Source organism: Notamacropus eugenii, chromosome 5 (genome assembly GCF_028372415.1).
Source record: "Notamacropus eugenii isolate mMacEug1 chromosome 5, mMacEug1.pri_v2, whole genome shotgun sequence".
NCBI lineage: Eukaryota > Metazoa > Chordata > Mammalia > Diprotodontia > Macropodidae > Notamacropus > Notamacropus eugenii.
Window position 1 is genome coordinate 20097603 of NC_092876.1, and position 16717 is coordinate 20114319.

Below are 16717 nucleotides of genomic sequence, written 5' to 3' on the forward strand. Positions count from 1 at the left end.
GCTGGAGGGAGCAGAGCTAGGGGATAGTTTTCTGTTTGTCTGAGGGTGGGGAAGGGGCAGAAAGGCCAGTGAGTGGAGTCTGTGCCCAGGTGAAGGGGCATAATCTTAGAAGAATGCAGAGGTCTGCAGCTTGCTTGGATTCTGTCATATGGCCTCATTATCTAAGGAATGGAATTATGGGGTTGGATTATATGATATAAGGTGCCATTTACACGGCTCATAGTGTAAGAAAGGATATTGTGGTATCTTATTTTGCTCCCAGCAATGTTCTTGAAAAAGAGCAAAACTTCTGGGCTGCTGGGAGCTTGTGACAAGGTAAGCATGGGTAACCTGCTTTGCAAGTGATGGTCAAGCACATCCTGGCTTGGGGGTGGTGGTGACAAACAGCCCAGACCTAGAGGTCATGCCCAGGTCACAAGTATCCTCACTACCACACCTTTGCAATCTGCATAAGGAGGGAATATAGGGAAATAAAGAGGGAGGAATTTAAACTAACCCTAACTCTAACAGAAAGAGGAGAATTGTCACCTCACTCTTCCTTCTGTATGAGCATTTCAAGACACCCCACACCCACTTCCTCCTGAGAAGCTTAAAAAAAATAGCTTCCTCTGTCCACTGTCTCTGACTTCTTTCAGTGAAAATAGGTCTATCCCATGGGTCTTCCAGAGGGCACTCTGGGAAGGGAAGCAGTGGGCAGCAGCACCTCCTCTTGGCTAAGTCCCTGACCTTGCCTGGGAGGTCCTGTGATCCCTGAACCATGTTTCTTACATTTGGATGTTTCTGGGACAAAGAACATGTTATTACAGAGGAGTGTCTAACTATGCCAGTACCATTGCCCAAGAAAACCCCAAATGGGTCAGGACGAATGGAACCTGACTGAAAAAACATGAACCACAACTTCCTTTCACCACTCAATCCACTGAACTGCTAACTCCAAACATGAAATGCCCAGGTCTCCCCTACTTTGAAAAGACCTTCCCTTAACTTTCTCATCCTTCAGCTAGCCTCTTTTCTCCTTTTCACAGGTAACTTCTGTTGACCTGAAAACTTGGTTAGAGAAGAGGCAACAGGCTAAATGCATACATTTTATGATTTAATTAATTAATTGATCAATTCCCTATTAAAGAAAATGGTAACATAATGCATTATGGAGCCAGAAATGTTCTGGCTACCCAGTGCAGAAATCTTTTGGCTTATATACATTTGGCCGTGAGAAAAGAACTCTCCTAGTTGAACAAATCATAAATTCAGTAAGACAAGACAATTAACAAAGTAATGTTGGTTGGGCCTTGTGATTCCAGGCTGTGTAAACATATGTCTCGGTGACAAGGAAGGAAATCCCACCACTAGTGAGTGGCAAACAGATAACTGACATAGGAAAGGGTAAACAAAGTTCAATAGAAATTACGACCTAAGATGTCTATATTTTCTTTACCATTAATAAGCCATAACATAGTATATGTCTATAGATAATAAGATATAAAGGAAAGTCTCATTATTCAAGATAGTGTCTTAGGTTAAATGTCTCCTAAGGATTGTAGAGTCAGCCTTGGCTGGCTTTGTTGACATAGGAAGAGGAATTCTGTGAGTTTGCTTCAGAGAGAACAAAGAGATTATTCCAAAATTTTATATTAAACGTTATCACTTCTTAGAAAAAGTTCCCTCTACTGGATGGTCTCTCCTTTTCTCACCCTCTGCTCCCTTCTCCAACACCTGCAAACCATTCAAGCAGATAAAAGCAATGATGTTCTTATCTGTAAGGTCTCTAGGCCATGGGTGGGAAACCCGTGGCCTTTGTTACTTTAAAATTAAAAAAGAGTTTTCATTTTTTGAAATTATTCATAATAGGTTTTTACAAAAGAATGTACATTTTCAAGTATATCTAATTGAAGTTTCTTGAATGCAGCCTGATTAGATTAGACCCAGGTGTAGCCCTTTCATTGACTTTTTTCCTGACTTCCCTGTAGCATTTATTATTGTCACCCATCCTGACCTGTTGGATAAACACATCCTTGGAGATTCCTGTCCTGATTCTCCTGCTGCCTGTGGGACTGATACCGAAGGGATCCATAAGGCCTCAGTAAGTCATTCCTCTGATCTGACCTGGTCTCCTTTGCTCCCTGCCCACTTTCTTCCCTTCCCATGTGAGTACCTTTCCTTCAATCCTGGGCATGCTTTTTTGTAGGTGACTATCAGTGTTCTGCATGATGCGAACTGGCTGGGTAGAACAGTGGGTTGTGCTGGACCTCAGGTAGACCTGAGTTCAAACACTGCCTCAGATACCTATCAGCTCTGTCAGGTCGCTCAATCTGTTAGCCTCATTTTCCCCATCTGTTTGTTTGAGACACTGCACTGGGGAGCAGAAGAGAAACAGTGTCTTCTCTTAAACAAATAGAAGTTAGTGTTGGATTATTCCTCAGCCTAGAGGTCCTAAGAACCTCCTAGACAGAAATAAAAATAATAATAGCTCACCTTTTTATCACACTCATGTGACAGGAACTGCCAAGCGCTTCACCAGTGGAATCTGTAGAGCAGCCTTTGAGGGGAGGTGCCATTGTTCTCCCCACTTTATAACTGAGGAAAGTGAGACAAACAGGTCTAGTGACTTGCCCAGAATCATACAGGGGCTGAGGTCAAATGGGAACCCTTGGTTCTTCCTGACTCCAGGCCCAGGCCTCTCTTCCCTGTTCCAACTAGCTGGAATTCCTCCCAGAAGATAAAGTAGCCTCAGCCCCCTGGTAATTGCCCAGTGGTTAGAACCTCAAGGGAAGAAGGGCAAATAGAGACATAAATATGGCTTCCCCCAGCCTCAGTCCATTTGAGGAGGCTGGCGTCATTGGGGTGGTTGGGTAATAGAGACAGAATGCAGGTGATTTGAGTTTGGGGAGAATGTTAACCTTGGTCTCAGAACTTTCAAAATTTGTTTCAGTGGGGATGTTTTCCCTTTCCCAGAATGTCTGGTGGGGTCAGCGGAGGTAGGTCTCTAAGTTAATTCTATCAGAATATCTTGGTGGGGTCTGCCCAGTTATTGGAGGTCTCCTTCAAGATAGAATCAGTGGGCTTAGGCTGTGAAAAGAGCACAACTGAGGGTCTTTCTGTGTTTTCATAACCCTGTAAGGAAGCTCAGTTTCTTTGACATCCAAGGTAACTTTCTGGAGAGAAGCTGTGTACCCCAAATTCAGTTTGTTTCTTCCCCATTAGTAACCTAGAAGCCATTCCTGATTCTTTCCTCTTTCTTGGCTCCCTTTCCCCATAGAGCATATAAATCTTCTTGATTATCCTTTTAATTTGTCTGAATCTGAATGTGGTATATTGTTATCTCCAAGTTTTACAGTTTTACTGTCTATTTTTGCCTTTCCTTTTTTTCTTTCGAGAACTATCTGTCTCTCTCCTTTCCGCTATTTTGCTGAACCATGTTGGAATACTGTTGCAGAAAGAATTCTCTCTAATTGGGCCAAGTAAACAAAACTGCCCTTGTGAGCCACCTCCACTCAAAAGACCTGACTATGAACTTAACCGGATCAACTTAACTAACTTAATAGGCACTGGAGGGGGAAAATCTGCTCTGAAGGTGACAGATCTCTATATGCCTAAAGTTCAGTCCTCCCTACATCATTTCCTCTCAGTAAATTCTAGTGCCTCCCATCATATCAACATGCGATTAAAGATGCATCTGTTTGCTATTGAAGAGCTTTACAGAACTACGTCCCAGCCCCCTCTCCAATTTGGTTACATACAGCTCTTCCTCACACAGCACTGAGCAGCCAAGCTGGCCTTTTGGCTTCTCCTCCTTGGTGATGCTCCATCCCAGGTGTTGTCTTTATCCTGGTGGTTCCCAGGGTTAGAGTGCATCCCTCTCTTAAAATCCCTGAGTTCCCTTGAAAAGTTCTAAAAAAAGCTTTTAATTCTCAACTGAGCTGTCAGTTTTACCACAAAGCCTAGTAAGTTTATACATATATGTGTACGTATGTAAATATATAAATCTGTAGGTAGGTATATGCTTTCTTTTGGCTTTATTTTTCATCCCCAAACTTTCCCTTTCCTCTCCAGTTGAGGAAATGAGACCCTCGGTGCTGTCCCCCTCTGCTCGAGGCCGGGAAGGATGAGTATCAGTCTGCTCCAAGGCGTCACTGCCCAGCCCACAGAGCCCCTCCCTGCCCATCACTCTCCATTGCCAGATAAGGTCCCTGAGGATGGGGACTGGCTTTAATTTTATGAAAAACAAAAACAAAAACAAAAAACTACTTGAAGGATCTGTAAGGATTCAGTGCTGGAATTATGTGCTCCCCTCACCCCCAACAGCAAACCCAAGTCAGTCCTTCTCTGGTCTCCTTCCTCATTTCCTGTCATCCTTGTGCCCCAGGAACAACGTGTCCTGCTTCCTGCACCTCTCCCTTTACCATGAGAATTCAGGTTTTGAGGAAGGAAAGAGAAAGAGTTGGTCCTCCCAGGGCATGGAATCAAATTACTAAATCAGGTCACAGCCAAACCCCTAGACTTAGAGGGAGGTGGGGAGGTTTATATCAGTAGATAAAGTTTATAAAGTGAGCTGTAACAGGAGTTGGGACCCAGGGGTCCTGATGTCCTGGCCCCAGCTCCCCATTAGGATCCACCTATATTCCCATGAGAGAAGATCTCTTGGCTGATGAAAACATGATAGAAGGAAGGAGCCCCTTGGTGTTAACATTGGAATATGGAAGGTCGGGAATGGAGATGGGTGAAGGTGGCAAATGTCTCCAGTTTGGAGGAAAGCTCAGTGGGGGTGGGCAGGTCTGGGCCCAGGCTGTAGAGAAGAAAGGGGGTGTTGGAGGGGAGGGAATCAGGGGAGGGAAATGACTGGGAGAACCAGGAAGGATTTAAGGTGGGCATATCCTTGTGGGGAGATGAATATAGTCTGCGGGGGAGAGCTGGAAGATCAAGAGGTTCTTCTGATGAGTTCTGGAGTCACAGAGAAGGGGGAGGGAATTAGGTGGTACAGAAATGGGGAAGGGGAGCTCCAACATGACCAGCCAGGTGGAGGAAGGGGAGCAGGTGGAATTCTCTCCCTGGTGTGACATTTGGAACCCTGAGAGGAGGGGAGGGGAGAAGAAGGGTTAATTTAGAAGGTGGACAGCAGGGCTGGGCAGGACTCTTGGGCTTGGGAAGACCCAACAAGAGGAGGTTGATTGGGAACAGATGCTTTAGGAAGTGAGATCTCTGCCTTCTTTGGAGCCAGGGGCTCTCTGCCCTCTTCCTTTGGAGCTAAGGTCTCTATGCATTCTTCATTCAGAACAGAGAACCCTTCGTGTTGCCTGTAGTTGAGGTCTCTGTGGAATGGAGATCTCTCTGCCCTATTCCTTTGGTGGTGAATTCCCTTTTACTTTGGAAAAGAACTCCCTGCTGCCCTCCTCTTGAGGTGGAGTTTCTCCCCTGAGGGCAGAGCAGGGCATTTGTAACCATTCTGGGAGCTCCCCCTCCATCATTCTTGGCAAGTCAATATCCACCCTTGGAGGAGAAGGCAAAGTCAAGGTCTCTCCCACCCTGAGGTTCTTCTCCCTCCCCAGGTCACCTTGAAGAGGATCACAACCTATTCCTAGGAGAGAGACCAAGGAGAATGTTTTCTGGGGCCCAGAAACCTTCATCCCAGGTGAGTGCAGTCCATCCACATACCTGAGCAGCAACAGCAAATCTGTAATCCAAGAGAGGCAAGGAAGCTTCCTCCTGTTAGAGGTAGGTTGTCCTGTACACTTCTGTCAGCACAGAAGAATTTCTCCTCCTGGTTTTGCCCATGTCCTCCTGCCTCAGGCCACACCAATCTCCCCAGGTCTCTGTGAATCCCTTTTCTTACATTTTTTTTCTTACATTTCTTACATCATTTCTTACATCCCATTTCTTACTTCCCATTTCTTACATCGAGTAAATAAGCATTTAGAAAGTGGCTCCTCTGTGCCAACACTGTGCTTAAGTATTGGTTCTGCAAAGAAAATGTAAAAAATTAACAATCCCTTCTCTCCATGATCTCAATCTATTTGGGAGAAAACATGGCAGCATCTGTGTGCAAACAAGCTTTGTAGGGTATGGATGGGATGCACTGTGAGAGGGAAGGGACCAGATATAGCTTATTTTCAGGAGGGTAGATGTTAGTTGGGATGTATGTTCGTCCTTCGTTGCTGAAGAAGACCATTCCATCACAGAAATGATGTTGTGACTTGCACTTGACTTTGTTTAGAGTGAGGGAGGGCTGTGCAGGTCACCAGCCTCAGTTCTCCAGAGCCATCTGAATCCAGTGACCAGATATTCATCAGGATGACTGGAGATGACCCAGGATGAGGCATGGGGTTAAGTGACTTGCCCAAGGTCACGCAGCTAATGAGTGTCAAGTGTCTGAGGTGAGATTTGAACTTAGTTCCCCCTGACTCCTACACTGGTGCTCTATCCACTGCACTACCTAGCTGCCCCTAGTTGGAATGTGAAGGATGCCAGGAGGCCCAGGTGAGGGGAGAGGACATTTCAGGCATGAGAGACAGCCATTGGGAAGGCACAGGGTCAGGGGATGGAGGGTCTTGGTCAAGGACCAGCCAGGAGGCCAGCGCCCCTGGGTCAGAGAGACGACCAAGGTGTAAGAATACTGGAAAGGGTTAAGGGAGGGGCTCGTTACATGGTGTGTGCTATGTGCCAGGAGCCATATCAATATTATCCCATTTGATTCTTTAGTGAGAATTGTCAGGGTCCTTGCTAGGGACAGGCAGAATATGGGAGTGCAGGTTACACACAGTGTGCTGGGGTTCATTTATCCACTCAAGAGTGTGACACACTACCTGATGGACATGGGTGTCTTCACCAAGGACATAGAGACCAGCTCTCCTCCTGAGGTACATGATCCAACCTGTGGGTAGGATCCCTGAGGCCTTGTAGGCAAGCTTTATCAAGATGTTTTGGGTCAGATCAGGTTGGGAGACACAGAGAGGGAAAGGAACATTTTTAGGAAAAGAAAGAAAGTGTGGATTTAGAGTTAGACTTAGGAAGGTCTGTCACAAGGGTCTTTAGCATAGCTACTTATACCAATCCAAAGAACATGGTAGCTGTTTGATTAGTCAGGTGGTTAATCAACATTTGCTAAGCCCTTTGTGCCTTAGACAGAATAACAGGACAGGAAGAGGGTCCTGAGTTTTCTCAAAGAGATTGGGGGAAGGGAGGGACCTTCAGAGCCATTGACCTGCTTCAGGACATCCAGTATAGCATCCAATGGAGTGAGTTACAGTTTCTCCAAAATTCATTTTTAAAAACCATTACCCATTTTCTATGGGAAAGCCTCAGATTTGGGGGATAGTAATGCAAAAGGTAAGTGTGCTTTCAGGAGGTAAAGAAGGAAAGGGATTGGGGGAGGGGTGGGGTGTCCAGAGAACAGCAGTCATTGGATACAGGTTGGGCTGACTGAGGTGAACTCAGGAATCATGCCATGAAGGTGGTCTCAAAGACCACTTCTTGGTCTCTGAAGCCTATTAAGTTAGATTACAGGTAGGCCATCTGACCTCTCTGACCTCCTGGCCCAGATCTTCCTGGAAACTACAAGCCTAGCCCTAGATTTTTAGGAAACATCTGTATGTCAAGGAAGAGGGTTACTTCTGCCAGTTAGGGAGTGAGGTAGGCCGCGGAGTGCAAGCCAGAAGTTGCCTAGAAATATGGACCATGTGGAAAGCAAAAGGCGGCCTTTTTGAAGGGGTCCACCACTCTCTTTCTGCCTCAGTCCTGAATCCCTGGAATCCTCTTCTTTTCACACTCATGGCTAGAAATTCAGGTCTCTGCAGTTCAGGTCTCTGCCTTCTTTGCTTCCATTCATGGTTTCCATTAGCTGAAATGCCATGGCCATGGCAATGACCCTTCTTCTTACTTGACCCTGTCCTAGAGCACCCACTTTGTCTCCAAGGCTCACGTTGTGCCTAGGCCAAAATGTAATACACTGGTTCCTCCTGAGAGCTCCTGTTCCCTCATCTGTCCATCAACTCTCATTTTCCCACCTTCATCCTACTTTGGGACTGAGTCCCTTCTGCTTCTGAAGAGAAAGACTGCCACATTAAAACTCTGGCAGTAGACTAATCAAAAGAAGCGAGCCATATACTCTGGGGTCCTGCCTGCAAATGGAACTGAGTGTGTCCTAAACTAAATTATGATGTGGTCTCCTCCGAAGTCACATGGATAGTTGTGATATTTTACCTTCTATCAGTGGGTCAGACCTTCACAGAACATGCTCTTAACATTTGCTGTAAAGGCCATATGTTCAGAAATTATAAAGGTAAGAGTGAAGAACATCATTACATTAAAATGACACTATCCTGGTATCTGAATGCAGTGCTTCTCGAGAAATTGCAGCATTCAAGGCCACATGTATCTTCTGGATCTGGAAGTGCAGATTCTCGACTAAATCCAGTTTTACAGGACAAATTTGTCAGATTTGGTAATTAAAGCCTCAATTGTAAATTTTCAAAGGGCCCTTTCAAGAAAGGAAGGATGAAAACTAAGTTAGGTAAAGGGTTAAGGAGTGAGCAAAGAGCAGCAAGGTGGCTCAGTTCATAGAACCCTGGGCTTGGAATCAGGAATATTCATGTGCATGAGTTCTAATCTGAAATCAAACAGTTACTAGCTGTGTGGTGCTAAGTCACTTAGGTCGCTTAACTGTGTTTGCCTCACTCCGTCATTTTTAACATGAGCAGAAAATGAAAAACCTCTCCTGTGTCTTTGCTCAGGAAACCTCAACTGAGGTCCAGAAAAGTCAGACACAACTGAAACAAGCGAATGATGCCATGCCATGTGTTAAGGTCTGGGGATTCAAACAGAAATGAAGAAAAATTGTCCTCTCTCCATCGAGATTATACTTTGATTGGAAAGACAACACACCAAAGGAGGAGATTTTGGGCACAAGACACTGGGACAGGGTGGCAAACTCAATGAGAAGTTCCAAAATAGAGCACTACGGTGCACATGTGCAAATGTGGACATGTTTGGGCTGACCTTCTTCTTATGTAGGTGTTTGGAGGATGTGAGCTCACCCCATGGTGGGAAAATATTCTTTAGTTGCTCAGAAATTTCATTACAAAAATAAAAGAAGCCATATGTGACATAAAAGAATACAAGATAAAAGAGATGTTTTAAATGAAATCAAAGTGATAAAACATGAAGAGATTTTTATCCACCAAAAAGAGAATTGCTTCACAATAGTACATCTTCATAACCAGTTAATCATACCATTCTGCTAGAAATAAGAAACATCAAATGCCAAGTGCCTTGGCTAAACACATGTTTTGCATGTATCACATTGTGACAATAGATGGGCCCTCCCAAGCATCGAAGGATTTGAAGAAGCAGTCACTTTCTTGTATAATCTTCATCAGTTGACTTTTTGACTCCAAACAACCTAAGCCCAGTGATCAAGAGTTGTAGCAGCATGAAGAAATAATTTATTTTTCATAAATTTGTAGTCTTTCTTATGCATTAGCTTAATGTCTAACCCCACTTGATAAAATTTTACATTTTTAATGAAGGAAGGAATCCCTTATTCCTCATATAGTTATTCTTATTTCTCTATAATTAAATATTAAAATGAAGGAATGTATTTATTCCATGAACACTTGAAAGCAATCATAAAGCAAAGAGAGAAGATGCTTAAGTATGACTCATCATACCCAGGGTCATCTCACCCCCTCAGTATAAGAGTAGAGAATTCTTCATCATTTGGCTGGAAACAGTCTCATACCACTCAGGTGAGGCCATATTGTGAGTAATCTCTCTTTAGAATTCTTTTCATACTTGTCTCTGCTTCACACTTTATTGCAGACTTTTACCAAATTGACTTGATAATTTTTGTTCACTCCTGAGAGATCACTGTACCTTGCTGGTTTTTTCCTCCCAGAATCAACAGTCCTAACCAACTTCTCACAAACTCTTCATAAGAATATTCTTAATATTTCACTTAGGACAGAGGTGCAGTTACACCTGACCCCACTATCTCCCATGATAGTGATACACAGATTCTTGTGCATCACTAACAGAGCACATATCTTGTTCCTAATCCCATCAGAAGCCTTGTCTAGTAAAACATTTTACTAGCTTTGATTATTCCATCATGATTCTCATTTCAAATGTAAAATGCTTTTCACCATATTCTGTTGTGGTCTTAATAACTGATTTTAAGTGTTGACTCTTGAGGCTTGTAAAAGTTACATGAGTGTTAGGGGAATCCTTTCTCTGGACTTCAGTTTCCTGTTTGAAAGGGATGAGAGTTGGACTAGAGGAATTCTGGAGTCTCTTTGAGCTCTAAATCATGTGACTTTTGATGGTTTAGGAGGTGGTGACATTGAAGGATGTGGTTGTGGACTTCACTAAGGAGGAGTGGGGCCTCTTGGACCGTTCTCAGAAAGAGCTGTACAAGGAGGTCATGCTGGAGAATGTCCAGAACCTGCTGTCCCTGGGTAAGGACCATTTCCTTTCCTTTCTTGATGTTAATTTTCAGGCTTAAATTTTCACAAGTGGCAGAGAATTCATCCATATTCTGGTGCATCTCAGCTTCAGAACCTTTATTGAGTGCATACTCTTTTGCATGTACTAACTCTCCATTGGTCGTGGCTTGTCACCTTTTCAAGTTAAATAATTTACCACTTCTTAGGTGTCAGACCTAAATGCCAGATTCCACCTCTGTGAATATCTCTACCAACTTCACTGAAAATGTCCTGCCAAAAAGAGTGGGAGGGGATTCTGGCAAGGTGGCAGAGTAGGACAAGAAATCCTTGGCTCTCCAAGAATCTCCTTAAAGAAATAAAACACTCACCCAAACTCTAGACAGTATAAAATACCAGGGAGTCTATCTGCCAAAATAGAAACAGAAACCAAACTGTTCTCCCGTGGAGAATCATTCTGATCTGTTGATATTAAATCTGGTACCCATCTTGAGTCGTGGCTCTTGCTTTTGTTCAATGTGAATGGTTAGCTTGAAGTAAGTAAGTCTTGGAGTCCAACCCTCTGTGGTGTACAGCTTCTACATCACCCTCACAGTCTGTCTCTCCACCTTATGCTGATAGTCTCTTAAATGCAGGTCTTTGGTATCAGAATACAGAAAAGTTTGTTGCATTTCAGCTGGTGATGCCCAGGTCATGAGCCTCATAAATCTCCAGTAACCATTGCTATTGAATATGCTTATGTGTGTATCTTTTCCTGTATAGATATTTGATTGTTTGTTTTCTTTAGATTTAGAGAGCAGGTTCGAAGAAAATGAGGTGACTAGAAATCTTGGAATTTTTCTGGAAAAACATGTCCTGCACAGATTGATGAGGGATGGTCCCTGGGACTGCAAGTTGAGAGAAATCCTTGACTCCAATATCAAGTTAGATAAAAGTCCCAAGAGTGACTGTGAATCTGATGTAATTGGAAAGAGATTCAGACAGTCTTGTATTCTAAATCACTGTGAAAATATGACCTTAGGGAATGACTGTGTCAAGAGTGGCACTAGCAGGAGCAAACTTACTTCCTACCAAAGAGTCCACAGTGGAGAGAAAACTTTTGAATGTAATCACTGTGGAAAGGCTTTCAGAACAAGCTCCTGTCTTGTTGCTCATCAAAGAATCCACACTGGAGAAAAACCTTTTGAATGTCATCAATGTGGAAAGACTTTGAAATACAGGAGCAGTCTTGCTGCACATGAGAGAATCCACACTGGAGAGAAACCTTATCAATGTCGTCAGTGTGGAAAGGCTTACAGTGTCAGCTCCAGTCTTGTTGTACATCAGAGAATCCATACTGGAGAGAAACCTTATGAATGTCATCAATGTGGGAAAGCTTACCATGCCAGAAGTAGTCTTGTTGCACATCAGAGAATCCACACTGGAGAGAAACCTTTTGAATGTAATCAGTGTGGAAAGGCTTTCACACAGAGGGCAGGTTTTTCTGCACATCGAAGAACCCACACTGGAGAAAAACCTTATGAATGTAATCAATGTGGAAAGGCTTTCCTAAGGAGGCAAAATCTTGTTATGCATCAGAGAATGCATACTGGTGAGAAACGTTATGAATGTAATCAATGTGGAAAGACTTTAACTACCAGGAGTACACTTGAGGCCCATCAGAAAATCCATACTGGAGAGAAACCTTATGTATGTAATCACTGTGGAAAGGCTTTCAGAACAAGCTTCCATCTTGTTGTTCATCAGAGAATCCACAGTGAAGAGAAACCTTTTCAATGTAATCAATGTGGAAAGACTTTTCAAGACAGGAGCCGTCTTACTGTACATCAGAGAATCCATACTGGAGAGAAACCTTATGAATGTAATCAATGTGGAAAGGCTTTCACTACCAGGAGTCACCTTGGATCCCATCAGAGAATCCACACTGGAGAGAAACCTTATGAATGTAATCACTGTGGAAAGTCTTACAAAGACAGGAGCGGTCTTGCTGTACATCAGAGAATCCACACTGGAGAGAAACCTTATGTATGTAATCAATGTGGAAAGGCTTTCACTACCAGGAGTCACCTTGGGTCACATCAGAGAATCCACACTGGAGAGAAACCTTATGAATGTAATCAATGTGGAAAGGCTTTCACTACCAGGAGTCACCTTGGGTCACATCAGAGAATCCACACTGGAGAGAAACCTTATGAATGTAGTCAGTGTGGAAAGACTTTTGTAAGGAGGCAGAATCATGTTATGCATCAGAGAATCCATACTAGAGAGAAACCTTTTCAATGTATTCACTGTGGAAAGCCTTACAAAGACAGAAGCAGTCTTGCTGTACATCAGAGAGTCCACACTGGAGAGAAATCTTTTGTGTGTCATCAGTATTGAAAGGCTTTCAAAGACAGATTCAGTCTTTCTAGCCATTAGAGAATCCACACTGGAGAAAAGCCTGATGAATGCAATCAGTGTGGAAAGACTTTCACAGACAGGGGAGGTTTTGCTGCACATCAGAGAACCCACACTGGAGAAAAACCTTATGAATGTAATCAATGTGGAAGGGCTTTTTTAAGGATGCTGAATCTTGTTATGCATCAGAGAATCCACAGTGGAGAAAAACCTTTTAAATGTCATCAGTGTGGAAAGACTTTCAGAACAAGAACCAGTCTTACAGAACATTAAAGAATCCACTGGAGAGAAACCTTATGAATTCAGTCTCTTTGGAATGGATTTCAGAGACAATCTTACTTTCCATCAGGGAATCCACACTGGGCAGCAGCCTTTTGAATATAATAAATGTGGAAAGGCTTTTCCAGTGAGGTAGAGTCTACAATGTAATACAATGTAATCAGGTTGGAAAATCTTTCACACAGAACTTCCATCTTTCTTTTTTTTTTTTTAATTTTTTAATTTTTTTAATGTTTAACAATCACTGCCATACAATTGCGATTTTATCCCTCCCCACCCACCCCCCACTACCTCCCTCCCTCCCCACGACTGCATACAATTCTGTATAGATTCTACATATACTTTCCTATTGAGTATATTTTCACTATAGTCATGCTATGTAGTCAGACTAAGATAAATGAAAGAATCCGTATAACAAATCAGAACATGATACACAAACAGATACACATACACAAACATGATCTGCTACATTATGTGAGTGACTTCCATATTTCTCTCTCTGAGTGTGGAAGGCATTTTGCCTTGAGGTCCACCATTGGGATTTTTTTTTTTTCACAAGTTCTTGTGTTATTACAAAAATCTAAGTCTACCAGAAAAAGCTCTCACACACTGTGGTTGTTGCTGTGCATAAAGTTCTCCTGGTTCTGCTCCTTTCACTCAGCATCAGGTCATATAAGTCCTTCCAGGCCTCTCTGAAGTCTTCTTGTTCATCATTTCTTATGGCACAATAGTACTCCATTACATTCATATACCATAATTTATTCAGCCATTCCCCAATTGATGGACATCCCCTTGACTTCCAGTTTTTGGCAACTACATAGAGTGCTGCTATAAATATTTTTGTACATGTGGGACCCTTTCCCATTTTTATGATCTCTTGGGGATATAGTCCTAGTAGCGATATTGCTGGGTCAAAGGGTATGCACATTTTTGTAGCCCTTTGGGCATAGTTCCAAATTGCTCTCCAGAATGGTTGGATGAGCTCACAGCTCCACCAACAATGAATTAGTGTTCCAACTCTCCCACATCCTCTCCAGCATTTATCATTTTCTTGTTCTGTCATGTTTGCCAATCTTATAGATGTGGTACCTCAGAGTTGTTTTGATTTGCATCTCTCTAACCAATAGTGATTTAGAGCATTTTTTCATATGATTATAGATAGCTTTAATTTCTTCCTCTGAAAATTGCCTGTTCATATCCTTTGACCATTTATCAATTGGGGAATGACTTGTATGATTATACATTTGGGTCAGTTCTCTATATATTCTAGAAATGAGGCCTTTATCCCCGAGCTTAGCTGTGAAAATTTTTTCCCAATTTACTACATCCCTCCGGATTTTGGTTGCATTGGGTTTGGTTGTGCAAAAACTTCTCAGTTTAATGTACTCAAAGTTATCCATTTTGCATTTCATAATGCATTCTATCTCTCCTTTAGTAAAGAATTCTTCCCTTCTCCATAGATCTGATAAATACACTATTCCTTGCTTCTCCAGTTTATTCATGGTATCAATCTTTATACCTAAATCATGTACCCATTTGGACTTTATTCTTGTGTACGGCATCTTTCTTTCCATCAGAGAATCCACACTGGAGAGAAACCTTATGGATGTAATCATTCTGGAAAGGCTTATAAAGACAGGAGGAGTCTTGCTGCACATCAGAGAATCCATACCGGACAGAAGTCTTATGAATGGCATCAATGTGGAAACACTTTGCAAGGAGACAGAATCTTGTTATCCATCAGAGAATCCACAGTGGAGAGAAACCCTTTTAATGTCATCAGTGTGGAAGGGCTTTGAGAAGGAGATCCAGACTTACAGTACATCAGATAATCCACTGGAGAGAAACGTTATGAATTCAATCATGTTGGAAAGCATTTCAGAGACAGGGACAATCTTGCCTTCCATCAGGGAATCCACAGTGAGCAGAAGCCTTATGAATATAAGAAGTAGGAAAAGACTTTTCCAATGAGTTAGAGTCTTGCCATCTAGGCATCAGAGAATACATAGTGGGTAGAATGACTTTCAGAAAGAGCTCCCATCTTGCTGGACATGAGATGATCTACACTGCATAGAAGCCTTTTGAATATCATTAGAAGGAAATGATTTTGCACAGAGATGCATTCTTAGTAGACACTCAGGTTTACATCTATGGATGTAATCAATATGGAAAGACTTTTATATACTCCTCCCATCTTGCTACTCACCATGTAATATAATACAGTGTAATCAGTGTGGAAAATCTTTCACACAGAGCTCCCATCTTGCTTTATATCAGAGAATTCACACTGGGGAGAAACTCCAGAATGTAATTATTCTGGAAAGTGTTTCACAAAGTGATCCACTGTTGTTATATATCAAACAAAAAGATACTGCAGAGAGAAGTCTTATGAATGTATTAAATGTGGAATGATTTCCCACTGCTCTCAGATTTACCTAAACATCATAGATAGAATCCCCACTAGAGGTGAATCTCATGACTGTTATGAATGTGTCAAAGGTTTTAGTTACCCACTTTTAGCATATGTAACAAAAGCTTCCACACTTGGGAGAAACCTTATGACTAATCAAGGTGGTGATGCCTTTAGACAGCAATCATGGCCTATTTCCCTTTTCAGAATTCTTATGAGATAGAAATCTGATCGTTGTCATGAAGAAGGAAAGAAATTCAAATGGAGTTCAAAGGTTCTTGAGGTTTAGAGAAAACATTCTGAGGAGCACTTCCCTGTGGTGTCAAGATCACTTCTTACTTTCTATCAGAGGATTCTTTGTGGAGAGAAGCCTCCCCAATGTGTCTAATTAACAAGGGAAGGCCTCTTGCTGCAGCCCAGACTGCATTAGACCTGCCACCAGAAGAGACCTCATTAAACATCCCCAAGTTCCCTCTTACACATAAAACCCTGCACATGTAATGGATTTTCCCTGAAATCCTGCTATTTTCCATCTCTCCTCAATATTTCATGCCATTCATAAACTTCATTTCTTCAGCCATTCCTCCATTAATTGCTACTCACAGTGTTTCCTGTCATTTGCAGGCAGAAAATTTCGTTAAGTGTCTTGATACATGTTGGACATCAATTTCTGTAATGCTTTCTTTAAGAGGTTATGTGAATTCCAGTTCAGCCTGTGGTACTTCCTGGTTGTATATCACTGAGCAAGTCATGTCACCTAATCCTGCCTGAGTTTCCCCATCTGTGGAATGGGGATGATAAGGGCATCTACCTCCTAGAGTTGAGGTGAAGATTTAATTAAGCAATATTTGTAAACTGTTTTGCAAACATTAAATCAGTATGAAAATACTATTTTTGTGGCTATCATTCCTTGTAACCTTAGTCTAGTCATGGATAGCTCAAGTGCACAAAAGAGAGGGAGACAGAAACAGATAGACACAGAGAGACAGTGAATCCCTGATGTTAGCCAAGGGAAATTTGCTTCCTTTGCTTACTACCACAGAAGAAATCCATTTTCTTCACCCAATTGCATTGGATGTTGTAAAAGATACTCTTTTGTTGGAGACGTATTGATATTTTTTAAGGTACTGGACCATTTTGTTTTATGTTTTTTTATTATTAATTTATTTCTTTTCAGTTTTCTACAATCGGTTCCTTAAGT

At 42.3% G+C, this 16717-nt stretch overlaps 1 protein-coding gene across 1 annotated transcript in view; it reads left to right on the forward strand.

Annotated features, from left to right (window-relative positions):
• LOC140507384 (uncharacterized) overlaps positions 1–16404 on the forward strand; it is a 56975-nt gene extending 40571 nt beyond the window's left edge. The window contains 4 exon segments of the mRNA XM_072615485.1: positions 1968–2080; positions 9576–9737; positions 10319–10445; positions 11218–16404. Coding sequence (XP_072471586.1) covers positions 1968–2080; positions 9576–9737; positions 10319–10445; positions 11218–13100 — 2285 coding nt within the window. The 3' untranslated portion in view covers positions 13101–16404.
• Positions 16405–16717: the final 313 nt, after the last annotated feature.